This window comes from Vigna unguiculata, chromosome 5 (genome assembly GCF_037176805.1).
Source record: "Vigna unguiculata cultivar grain cowpea cultivar isolate G323 ecotype 2 chromosome 5, ASM3717680v1, whole genome shotgun sequence".
Taxonomy (NCBI): Eukaryota; Viridiplantae; Streptophyta; class Magnoliopsida; order Fabales; family Fabaceae; genus Vigna; species Vigna unguiculata.
The window spans coordinates 47,462,751-47,475,117 of record NC_140796.1 but is presented as its reverse complement, the minus strand read 5'-3'; the positions used below and the strand labels follow the sequence as shown (position 1 = coordinate 47,475,117).

At 31.6% G+C, this 12,367-nt stretch overlaps 2 protein-coding genes across 3 annotated transcripts; one reads left to right on the top strand and one right to left on the bottom strand.

The window, feature by feature from the left end:
* Positions 1-324: 324 nt before the first annotated feature.
* LOC114183759 (ADP/ATP translocase 3, mitochondrial-like) lies at positions 325-3,232 on the bottom strand. The gene is made up of 4 exons (XM_028070887.2): positions 3,085-3,232; positions 2,062-2,514; positions 1,187-1,558; positions 325-905 (listed from the first exon to the last, which is right to left on the bottom strand). The coding sequence occupies exons 2-4, from the start codon at positions 2,491-2,493 to the stop codon at positions 606-608; spliced, it is 1,104 nt and encodes a 367-aa protein (XP_027926688.1). The 5' UTR covers positions 2,494-2,514; positions 3,085-3,232; the 3' UTR covers positions 325-605.
* A 5,461-nt stretch (positions 3,233-8,693) lies between these two features.
* On the top strand, positions 8,694-10,851 carry LOC114184485 (squamosa promoter-binding-like protein 3). 2 transcript variants are annotated; one of them, XM_028071795.2, is made up of 3 exons: positions 8,694-8,826; positions 8,924-9,239; positions 10,038-10,851. In XM_028071795.2, exons 2-3 carry the CDS (start codon positions 8,944-8,946, stop codon positions 10,279-10,281), a joined length of 540 nt encoding a protein of 179 aa, XP_027927596.1. In that variant the 5' UTR covers positions 8,694-8,826; positions 8,924-8,943; the 3' UTR covers positions 10,282-10,851. The 2 variants fall into 2 exon arrangements, with proteins under 2 accessions (XP_027927596.1, XP_027927594.1); XM_028071793.2 differs by having other exon boundaries at positions 8,766-9,239.
* The last annotated feature ends 1,516 nt before the right edge of the window (positions 10,852-12,367 follow it).

The window sequence follows — 12,367 nt, the reverse complement described above, 5'->3', positions numbered from 1 at the left end:
TAAAAGTGAATTAACTGTGTACGAATTAATAAGGGAAGCTAAAAACATAATTGAAAATATAATCAACTTAATTTTGAAGTTTTAGCAAAATAGATAAGTAAAATAAAATTGTCTTCTAAAATTAAACAGATAAAAGATAGGAATAATTCCCACAGAACTCAATTCTCAATTTCTCAACACAATGGTTCACTGACCGTAATATTTCCCAATATCTCAACAAATGAGAAAATGCTGCAGGATTTGTATAGTACGGGGGCCAACAAATTTTGTTAAATTTGTAGAACCAAAGCCGCTGTAAGATAAAAACGAAAATAAATTTGAACGTAGCAAAGACATGCAACTTCAATTAGACTCTTAAAACCTTCCAAACAAACATGGAACAAATAAAGCAGTAGACTTCAAACTGCATCAACCAAAAGGTCTAAAAAAATTCACGGATTATAAGCTTAACAGGTAATATCCAACTAAAATTCAAGTTTGCAGGACTAATTTAAAGCCCCTACATTCGGGGAAAATTCAAAACCGTTTTTCATCGAAATTATTCAAATGCAAAAAGGGAAACAACAACACTGCTCCAGATCGTTATTGTCGTCATTATCTGTATCTTAGCCTCCACCACCAGAGCCATATTTCTTTCCGAACACGATGAGCTGAAGCTTATCATAACCAGCAAGCACTCCGGCACCAGCAACAGCACGTAATATGTTTGCACCGGCACCTTTAAAGAGTGACTTCGTACCCTCTTTTGCGATAATTATCTTGAATGCTTCCAAAGAACTCTTGTATTTTACAGCTTCTCCAGATGTCATCATCATTCTTCTACGCACGGTATCAATGGGGTAAGAGGCCAAGCCAGCACCTATTGTGATTCCCCATCCCAGAAGAAAACTTGCAAAGAAGCTATCCTGTTAACCAGAAGAATAACCAAGGTTGTAAGTAAACATAAGAACATGTAGAAAAGAATAATTAGGAAACTGTTTAAACCAAATCTGGTCAGGCATATCAACAAATATCAAGGAACCAGAAAACTACGAGCATATATATGTAGCAAGAACATTTAATTAAGTTGCTTGTATCACAAAATAAAACTGAAAAACATAAATCTAAACAAAACTGATATGAAGATGAATAGTTTTTACCCAGATAATAAAACATACGAGATTTCAAATTCAAATTTTATATTTACCTGCAGTCCACCGACCAAGACAACTGGTTTCAAAGAATCATACATTCCAAAGTAAAGACCACGGTACACTATGATTCCAACACACGAGATGTTGAAACCACGGTAAAGACCAGCAACACCATCAGACTTGATGGTTTTCCTGTAAACATCAACCAAGCCATTGAACTGCCTCTCACCACCCTTCTTTGCAGCCTTTGCATCATTTGCTAGACGAGTTCGAGCATAATCCAGTGAATAGACAAACAAGAGGGATGAAGCACCAGCAGCCCCACCAGACGCTAGATTCCCAGCAAACCACTTCCAGTAGCCATCTTTATCTTTTTTGAAGTTGAAAAGCCTCTTGAAATAATCCTTAAAAGCAAAGTTCAGAGCCTGAAAAACAAAAACAAAAGATAGCATTAACGATACAGAAATAACAAATACATACTGCAGACCAATAAGAAAAAAATGCCAAATATAAATTTGCATTCATCACATCAAAATCAAATAAAAGTAACAGGAGGGATGCAAATTAAAGAGAGCTATGACTAAATATATTCTAAAATCCTTTCCCATAAAGCATAAACTACTCTGAAAACAGAATGACACTATGAACAACACTCCTGAAAGACAATGTGAAGAACAAATATGCAGAGCCACTGTGTGCAGTGCAAAAAAGAAATCTATCCTTGCATAGATCCAGGAAAAATATAGTGGCACATATGTACGAGTTTTGTAAATGTGAAACAAAAGAAACATAGAGACACTACAGTAGTACAACATCATAGACGGTGTGAACAATATATCAGATGTCCCATGCTTAAAATTAAAAAATGAAATAAAATCAAAATCAAAAACCTAACCTACATTCCAACTTCACATAAAAGAAAAATCACCTGAGTAGGGAAGTATCTGATAACATTAGCCGTGTTTCCTCTCCAAAGAGCAATCACCCCTTCATCCTTCATGGTTCGAGAGAAACAATCGCCAATTCCCTTGTATGGCTCAGACAACCGACCACTCTTGATCATTTCATCCTGGTTTTGGATGAGTAACTTGACTCGCTCGATCGGAGCTGCAGCCGTCTTGGACACAGCAGCTGACACTCCTCCCATGAGGAAATCCACCAAAAACCCAGACACCCCTTTCTCAGCTGGTGCATGTGCTGTGACTGGAACCAAGCCCAGAGACTGCACGCCTCCATTGAAGTAACTACCACTGGTAGAATAGTTTCTGGAGTGATTAGGAGCAAGCCTGGACATAAAGTAAGATTGTCCAGATAACTTCTGAACTACAGATGGATGCCGTGAATGCAATCCATCCGCCATCGCTGCACTTTAAACGGTTACCTATCAACATTTAAACAAAAATCACATCAGCAGTGACAGAAATTAGAAAGAAAAACAAAAAAAACTCAGGTGTGGTTGATTCCCTTCTCAGTTCTTAGATTTAAAAGGTATTCTCCAATACAATTTCATGTACTCAGCAAATCCCATCCAAAATCTATCAAGATCTTAAAATTGTTTCCAAAAAAACAGTTTTCTAAAAGAAAATAGAGATCAAACAAACGACTGTCCTTTCTAGCAGCCTTACTATGATTCGTTCACTTAACCTACACATCCAAGATCTACAGAATCTACAGATACAGATACACAAATTCTACATCTATAAAGAAGATCAGAAGCAAATGAAACAAAATCCGGAACAATTTTATGTTCAGTGTGGGACACTGATACTTCAAATCGAAATGATTGGTTATAGCTTACTATCTAAGCGAACATAACGAAAATTATAGAAACATAAACAAAAAAGAGAGAATTATTAAGCTTAGTAATAAAATATGAAATAGATCGAAAATAAAAGAATGCAGATCTTAAAGAGGAAGGGGAAAGTGAAGTAGAAAATGGAGAGAGCAATACCCAAAGAAGGGTTTGGAAAGAGGCTTCGTGTCTTCCTCTGATCGTCAGCGAATGCAAGGAGACCGCACTCACCACCGAATAAATGGGAGCTGAATTAGGGTTTTATTTAATGACTATTTTACCCTTCACACCCTTCTGTAGTATCAGTATAATATTCTTTTTAGTTTTTAGATTAACTTTTATGTATAATAAATATTTCCAAAATTCCAAAATTCTTAACAACACAAGGAAATACGTGAAAAATGAATAAAATAAATAAGTATGAAAATGAAAAAAATGATATTTTTTAAATATATAAATTTACTTTTCATTATATTTATATTATTATTTTAAAAATTAATATATAAAAATTATAATTGATTATATTAGCAGCATAATTATTTTCGTTTTCATATTTAAATATATATTTTTATTCTTGACAACATAATTAATAAACTTATAAAAAATGGAGATACTATGCTTAAGAATAAAACACATAATTAATTATCCCAACTAATCAATTATTTTGCCAACGTAGTATATTATGTTACATCTCCAATCACTTTTTAATACTTTTTTCTTCTCATATTTATGTGGATTCTTTTTATTTACAAAATTATCTTGAATTTTGTTCTTTCGCCTCCTTTCTCATCCTACCAAATCACTATTGTTTTTCGTTTATCATCTTTCACGTATAAAATACTACGTGTAAGTTTTTGAATAAACTTTTTACTATTAATTAAAAATTATTAATAACTTTTAATATAATTTAATTAGGAAAAAGTGTCGTAAGAATGTTATTAACATTTATTACGAGGTTTTAATAAACTGACAAAAGATCACTGCAAATATAATTTAGAAAGTTTGTAAATTGTATTACATGTTTATTGATAAATTTAATATAAATTATTAACTTTTGAAATAATAATCTAAAATCATATTTGCGTTTATTTTTGAATAATTTATGATGTAAAAACTCAAATGAAAATTGTGTACAATACAAGTTAAACTTAAACTATTTAAATAAAATATTTCATTTATATGACGTTGGTATACATAGACCCAATATGTTCCATTTTTCCTTTTAAAGTTTTCAAGCTTTGAACAATTCAAACTAATTTGTAGTTTAATTTTTTAATTTTTAAATCAATGTAATTTTCTTTAAAAAAAAGTATATATATATATTGTTTTTACATAATGTATTAAAAAATTAAAAAAAAAAGTAAAAAGTAAATAAAACTAAAAAAAAAATATTATCCTTTAAATAAAATTGAAAAACAAAAAAAACGAACAAAAATAAATAAATTATATATATAAATAAATATATATATATATATATATATATATATTGTTTTAGTTTTTTAGTTTAATTTAATTTATAAATAATGTATCAAAAAAAATTAAAAATTACAAAAAATAAAATAAAATTAATATTAACAACAAACAAACAAAAATTAAAAATAAACTTTTATATATATATATATATATATATATATATATATATATATATATATATATAACGATTTCTAAATCCGGTATTTTTTTCTTTTAATTTTTTTGTTCTAGTTTTTATTCTATGTCATTTTTAATTTTATTAATGTTAATTTTTTTTTAATTTTATTTATTTTGCAATTTTATTTTTTTAATATATTATTTAAAAACAATATATCTAAAGTTCTTTTATTTTAGAAAATTTGCTTGATTAAAAGAAACCAAGCTAGCCTTTCAAGCGTAAAAAGAAATAAAATATGATTGTCAAAGTATTATTGTGAATTTGTGATCATAATAGGTATATATATATATATATATATATATATATATATATATATATGTATATATGAGTATTGTATGTGTTTCACGTAATTTCATAATTTCCATGAGGAGATTTTATGGTGACATTATTTTAGTGTATGCATTAGATTATGGATTCAAGTAAGGTGACATCCTAAAACTCTAATGATCATTCACACTCAAATCAAGTAGAATGGTTTATGTGGTGAAAGTAGCAGGAGGTTTTAGTCTGTTAGGAAAAAATGCATCATCAATTAAGAATATTACCGTTTTTACTCCCAAGAATCATTCTATTAATAGAGAAATAAGACCAAAACAAGGAACACAACAATAAATCGTGAAAACCTCAAAATTGGAGAAAAATCATAATCACTAAAGAATAATCACCATGTACAAATTTGTACAACACACAGAAAACACTCTCTACCCTTTGACCCAAAATACACTCACACTCTCTAGAACAAGAATTTAACTAGACCTCAACACCCTACTACAAGAGTATAAGAAAAGTCAAACACTAGCTTAAAGCGTCATTGACTTAGGGCAAGGAACATCATGGATTTAGAGTCAATTATAGAATAAAATAAATTTTTAATAATTATTAAGTTTAGTTTGAATTGAGTTTCTTTATTTGAATTAATTTTATTTTTGTGTGTAACATGTATATCTCATTAAAAAGTATAAATATAAATAATTTAAATACATTTTTACATTAAAAATAATAAACTCTTATTATTAATTTTCCAAAATAAAAAATAAATATTATTTTTAATAATATTTTAAAGAAATTAAATTTATATAATAAATATATTTTATTTTTAAAAAACAGTCTCGTCCATTTAACGGTTAAAATACTAGTTATATTTCATTCACAATACCAAATGGTTAACACAGTTTTTGCACTGCTTAATTTTCAACGTCGAAGATATAATTATATGTTTTGTATTCACACACACAATTCATTTTTTTGAAGAATTTTGATTTCTTTGTGATGAAATCCTTTGTTTAGATAAAGAAATTAAAAAACATTTAAAATGCAAGCATTTTTTTTGAAGTATTTCAATTAATTAAATTACTAAAAATTCAAATACCCTCAAAATAGGTGGAATTTGAAATTCTTCTCACTCAACCTCACACTTTTTGATATCTCTTGTAAAGTTGTCAATTAAGTTTAGTCCATAGGTGGCCTCGAGGAGTCAAGCCGATGACTCAACAAGTCAGACGAGTCAAGTGTGCCAGACGACCAAGACGAACCAGCGTAGCACGACGACCCAGATAGGTCGGCAGGCCCGACGACCCACACATGTCGGGTGGACTCGACGACGCACACGTATCGGGCTGGCCTAACGACAAAAATAGGTCGAGCGAGCCTAATGACCCAAACGGGTCAGACAGGCTTGACAACCAACATGGGACGAGCAAGCTCGCTGACCAAGATGGGTCTGACGATCAAGATGGGCCAAACAAACCCGACGACAAAGACAGGGTAGACGAGCCCAACATCCAAGAGGGGCCAGATGGGCCTGAAGACCAAGATGGACCCAACAACCAAGACGAGTCTGACGACTAAGACAGACCGGACGAGCACAACAACCAAGACAGGTCGGACAGGCCTGACGATCCACACAAGTCGGGCAGGCCCCACGACCCAAACATATTGGGCTACCCGACAACACAAACGGGTCGCGCGGGCCGACAACCCACACGGGCCGGGTAAACTAGGGTTGTTAGGTGGGCTCGAACACCTAAACGTGTCTAGTAGGCTCAAGGATCTGTACAACCAAACCGACCCAACAACTCTGACATTTCCAACCAGCTCGCCGACCTGACCAGTCTGACGAACTTGACAAGAATGATCAACTTGTATGAGTCGTCGGGCTGGTTAGGCCTCTCTCGATCGTCAGGTCGATCCAGTCCGTCTGGGTTTCCAGATCGACCTAACCCGTATGGGTCGTCCTGTCAGACTAGTTCAGCTGGGTAGTTGGGTTGGTTCGACCCATCTGAGTCCTCAAGCTCGTTTCCAAATTTATCATGAATTTAAAACATAATTAAGCCTAAAATAAATATTGTTAAAATGAAATTTTATCTCATAAAAAATTCAATTGTTTATCCAAACAAGAAATTGAAATGTAAGGTATTTTAATTTCTTTATCCAAACAAGTTATTTAGAAAATGAAGAAAATTTAATTGCAAACAATTTAAATATAATGCATTTTTAATAAATCTATATTTGCCAAATTATCCATGTCATTAACAAATTTTATTTTGAACAAGAGAAAATTAGAATACTTAATTTAGAGCACAAGATACATATTTAAGTATTTAATAAACCTTATATATATATATATATATATATATATATATAATCATACTCAAATTTGTCTACATACATATGCACTTTTAATGAAGCCATGTATTTGTGGAGGTAAAATTCTGTTTTACTGAATTATCAAACACAAGGTTAGCGCGTGTTACGATCATACAAATCTTGAGAACGTTCTTATGATAGGAGCTTTGTCACTATGAGTATTTAATCATCCTCCTCTACATGAGTATAAATGATTAATGAAATTTAGAATAACCACAAAAAAAACCATCTTTACCTCGATGCACACCCTGTTCTATTTACATTACATTATTTTAGTTATTATAATATTGCCTTATTTGTTTTATTATTGTAGAGATATACATAAAAATATTGATAACAAATTCGATACAATTTAACCAGTAATTTTTAGTTTGAATAAAAATATATAATTACACTAAATAACGGAAAATTGAATTTTATCACTTATTGTGGTCTTGTTCAGCATCACTTTCTAATAGATACTTGAGGACTTAAAAAGAAACAACATTATATAATGGTATCATTCTAGGCAATAACAAGGTATAGAAATGGAAAATGTCATTCTCTGTAATACGATATGCACTTGTCAGGGGAAAGATTTAGTATATTCATATCACCTTAAAAATGTAAATTTTGTGATCTGCAATTTTTAAGTGTGTTATTGATGAGATTGTTGCAGTTGGTTTTCTGACAGAGATAACTATATAAACATGTGCATCTTCACTTCTACGTAATCTTGAATGGTAAATAGCCACTCTTAATTACAAATTCTCATTCACACCTATCACTATCCTAAAGGATCGAATTGCTCATCATCCCCAGATTAAAAGTTATATTTATTAGTCAGGACACAATTTTTATTTATCTAAGAGTGTAATAGTCCAAACTTCAGGATTCATTTATGATCCGATCCACTTAATCTCTGTTGTGAGACAATTAATACCATCTGCAACAATCTCTCACCGGTTGTCCTACTAAGAATTTTACTTTTGGATTCTGACTTGATCCACCTAACCTACACCATAGAACAATTGTACAACTCGCAATATTGTATATCTTTATTTTCGTGAGAAAGTAAAAAGACAATGATATTTTGAGTACTAAATTTTGACAATTTTCTCTTACAATATGAGGTGTCATCGGTGTCATCTTTTAAGTGGTTTAAATTAGAAAAATGGAAAACCACTTATAAAATAACACATAAGATTGTAAGAGAAAATTGTCAAAATTTAGTAGTCAAAAATTTATTTTCCAAAAAAAAATTGTAACATAACATGTGTTCATTAGTATCTCATCATTCATATATATGTGTTTGTGTATGCACTTGATGAAGATTTTTAACATGAAAGACTTATTTATTTTACGACAGGACATGTTGAGGCTCAATGAACCACACAAGAACATCGTGGTCTATTCTTCTGTCACAACTGTCACGGTCCCGCCACTTTACCACAATTCACACACTCCATCTCCTTCATTCAATGATTCCACTTGGTTTCAAAGTGAACATAGAAAAAAAAAAAAGATTCATTTGGTTTGAGTCTCTTTTTCACTTTCACACCCCTCACCGTCTTCTAGTTCCATGTAACACCACGTCGCAAGAAAACAAAACCATTAAGGGAGAGGTGAGGAAAATATGGAGCACTTTCTTGTGGTGGTCCTCCGTTTCTCTCTCTTTATCTCTAACACTTTTCCTCCTTTATATAATTCCTTTGCCATCAGACCATTGCAGCTATTCTTCCATGGAGGGGTTGGAGGCAAAGGTGGTGGCGAGGGGTGAGAGGTTGAAGAGGGATGTGGTAGATTGTGGTGATAACGAAAAAGGGTACGTGGAGCTTCGGCAGGAGAAGAAGAAGAAGAAGAATAAGAAAGAGTGTGGTGATGGTGGCATGCTGTGTTGTCAAGCGGAGAAGTGCAACGCGGATCTGCATGAGGCCAAGCAATACCACAGGAGGCACAAGGTGTGTGAGTGTCATGCCAAGGCTCAGGTTGTTCTTGTTCATGGCACCAAACAACGGTTCTGTCAGCAATGTAGCAGGTTTGGGGAGGTTCGACTTTTCGTGTTTTTAACCTTTTCTCTCTTTGTACGTCAATGATCAGAAGCTTAATACTTCTGCGTATTCATGCATCAAACATGGAGAGAACGTTGATCCAACGTTTTTTAACCTGTTACAAACACCTATACTAAGTTTGTTTTTCCTGTTATGGAGGTTTTTTAGTATCAAGATGAAATTCTATATCGCTGGTAAGAGAATACCAAAGTAATTAGAAAACTGGATCTGAATTTAGAAGGAGTCATCTTGAAATTCAAAGCTTCCACTTTTTAGAGTTTGATAGTTTGGAAGCAATTAATCGAGTTTGAGTTGAATTGGTCGGTTTAATGGTTTTTTGTTGTTGTATGTGTTGAACTCAAATGATGATCTAAAACTGATATAGTCACACTGGAATCAAAGACTTAAGTGTTAGAGGACTTTTCGCTTTCTATTAAGTTGAAATTGTAATCAAACTCGTCTTACTCTGTGAAGTGTGATTGTTTGATGTCTTCTGAAAGACACGCTTTTGCATGAGCCTAAGATGTTTTTACTTTATGGAATCATGAAGTTCAGAAAGGATAATAATTTGGACATGTTAATATGAAAAGTCAAGGATACTGAAGTTTATAACAGTCTTCTTTTTCCTCTTCTGAAGTAAAAAAGAAGACAACTCTGCTACTAGAATTTAGCTATATAATCTTATTTGTACTTTCTCCCTATTTTGTTGGTCAAAATTGGCTAGTATAAGATCATGTATTGAAGGGTTTGTGTTTATGTATCTGAAATAGAAAATTGTTATGCAGATTCCACGAGTTGTCTGAGTTTGATGATGCAAAAAGAAGTTGCCGCAGGCGTTTGGCGGTACACAATGAACGGAGGAGAAAGAACTCTTGTGATCAATCTCAAGCAGAAGGGTCAAGCCACCACCACAAAGGGTCAGAGGTCCCTCAACTGAAGGACATTGCTTGTGGTCAGGCTAATGAAAGGGGGAGAACTCATATAACGATACAGGAAAATTCTGCTTACAAAAAGTTTCAAATAAGATAAGATTTGCTTTGTCCTTATGTTGCTCTCTCTCTTCTGTCATCTTGGTGAAACAGTTTCTGTGTCACATTCACGCTGAAGATTGTATTTAGACAAATAACTTCAAAAATAAAACTAACTTAATGGTGCTGCAGCAGAATTTTTTCTACTTTCAAATTCAATCCCGGATGCTACTAACATTGGTTCTCTCTTTTGGTTAGAGAAAATAAAGCTACATGCATATTTTGTCACCTAAATATAGCTTTGGCCTACACTAGAGCTCAAGTTGGCTATGAGAATCCTTTTTGCCAATTTGCTATGGGATAATAATGTGCCGAACGCACAATGAGATGAATTGCTTTTGCATGCCGAAAGAACAAAGGAAAAAGATGGCCTTACTATAGAATAATGCCCTTTTTATTTCTCCCCTATTGCTATTGATCGATTCCTTTTAGCCCAAAACTGTTGAGACAAGCTAAAATGGAACTGTACAATAACTTCTGAAGGAGAGTTTCATGTGCAGTGTCCAACTTTGAGAATCCAACCCAGGAAAACGACCTAAGGATATGTGCAGATAACATATTCGATTTATTGTGCATGAAGAGGTACTTCAATCAAATGATAATTGGTACATAAATAGCATCACTATTCTGAAAATGATGTTTCAAAATTGACGTAACACGAATGACTGAAACTTGTAAGCAACTGAATTTCTCCTATCTTCATTGTATCTTTTTTCAAACTTCTACAAGTTTGTCATAATGTTTCTTCACATACTCAACTTTGAGCAGTGCATTACAATTGAGACATGGATGTGTTTATCACAACACTAAAAAAATCTATGTACCAAAAATATTTAAAAAATAGTTCTAAATATATACTTTCTTTTTGCAAAAAGTAATGGAAGAAATTTATATGGTGTTGGTGGTGAAATTTGGACCCCAAACTTTCGTTCACCACCACCACCACCAACAGAGTATCCACTTTTATGCTGAATTATATTATATATAAGAATATCTATAATACTATTTATAACTTATAATTGTGTTTTGAATGTGCACACAAAATATTAATATATAATCATTTTATTTATTAATATTACTTTTAACAATATTAGTATTACTTACACTAATTTTTCAAAATAATATAGTCTAATGGATGTTAAGGTAGAAATTAGGATTGTTTTTAATCCTTGAAGTTGATGTAAGATTCAAATTAGTTCCGGTTAAAATTTTCGATACATTTTAGTCTAAAAATTTTAAAAACAAATCAATTTAGTCTTTTTTAACTCAATTACATTAAATATTTTCTGTGAAACATAAGTGAAACGTGTATGTTTTTTAATTGACATTGAAGTAAAAATACTTCAAATGGTATAAACAAACCAAATAAATCAAATGCATGAAACGCGTTTAACACGTCAAACAAAATTAACATAATTGAATTAAAATAATTATATTCATTTATTTTTTTAAAATTAAAGATAAAAATTATCAAAGTTTTTGACAGAAATCAATTCTAATTTCAGGTTAAAGATCAGAACTAAAAAATATATTTAATCCTAAAAATTATTAATATAATATAATAAATTCACTTTATAGTAATATAATAAGTTTTATTATAAGTTTTATGCAACAACTAAAACCCTAAGAAGCTCTTTTCCACACCATGTGCACAGTCTACAAAAGTTTAAAAGGCATTCTAATCATATAAAACCAGATGCTGTGTGTAATCCTCCACTGACTGTTAAACTGAATTTCATTCAATAAAAATCACAGTTCCATAATATGTCAGTAAAATGACAGGGCGTACAAAAACTGTTGTAGTACATATATATACATCCAAAATAAACACAATGATGTGCGGAAAAAGATCCTGCTAATCAAATAAAAGGTTCAAGTCTAATCTTAAATAATTATTTATCAGTTACTTTATAGTATTTATTTTAAATATATTTATATATAAATTTTTTAAATAAAGTAAATCTTTCAAAATATAAAATTACTAAGCAAATAAATCTCTTTCACTCGACGAGTTTTCATAATTTTAAAAACTCAATACATACATCAAATTAATTAATTGCTCCCTTCTGAACAATTTTATCTCATGC

Excerpts from the sequence above, each read along its gene's own strand:
- LOC114183759 (XM_028070887.2), bottom strand. The coding sequence starts at position 2,493 with ATGGCGGATGGATTGCATTCACGGCATCCATCTGTAGTTCAGAAGTTA. Across the intron at positions 1,559-2,061 it reads TCAGATACTTCCCTACTCAG|GCTCTGAACTTTGCTTTTAA; the intron begins GTGATTTTTCTT and ends TTTGTTTTTCAG. Across the intron at positions 906-1,186 it reads TCTTGGTCGGTGGACTGCAG|GATAGCTTCTTTGCAAGTTT; the intron begins GTAAATATAAAA and ends TCTGGTTAACAG.
- LOC114184485 (XM_028071795.2), top strand. The coding sequence starts at position 8,944 with ATGGAGGGGTTGGAGGCAAAGGTGGTGGCGAGGGGTGAGAGGTTGAAG. Across the intron at positions 9,240-10,037 it reads TTCTGTCAGCAATGTAGCAG|ATTCCACGAGTTGTCTGAGT; the intron begins GTTTGGGGAGGT and ends ATTGTTATGCAG.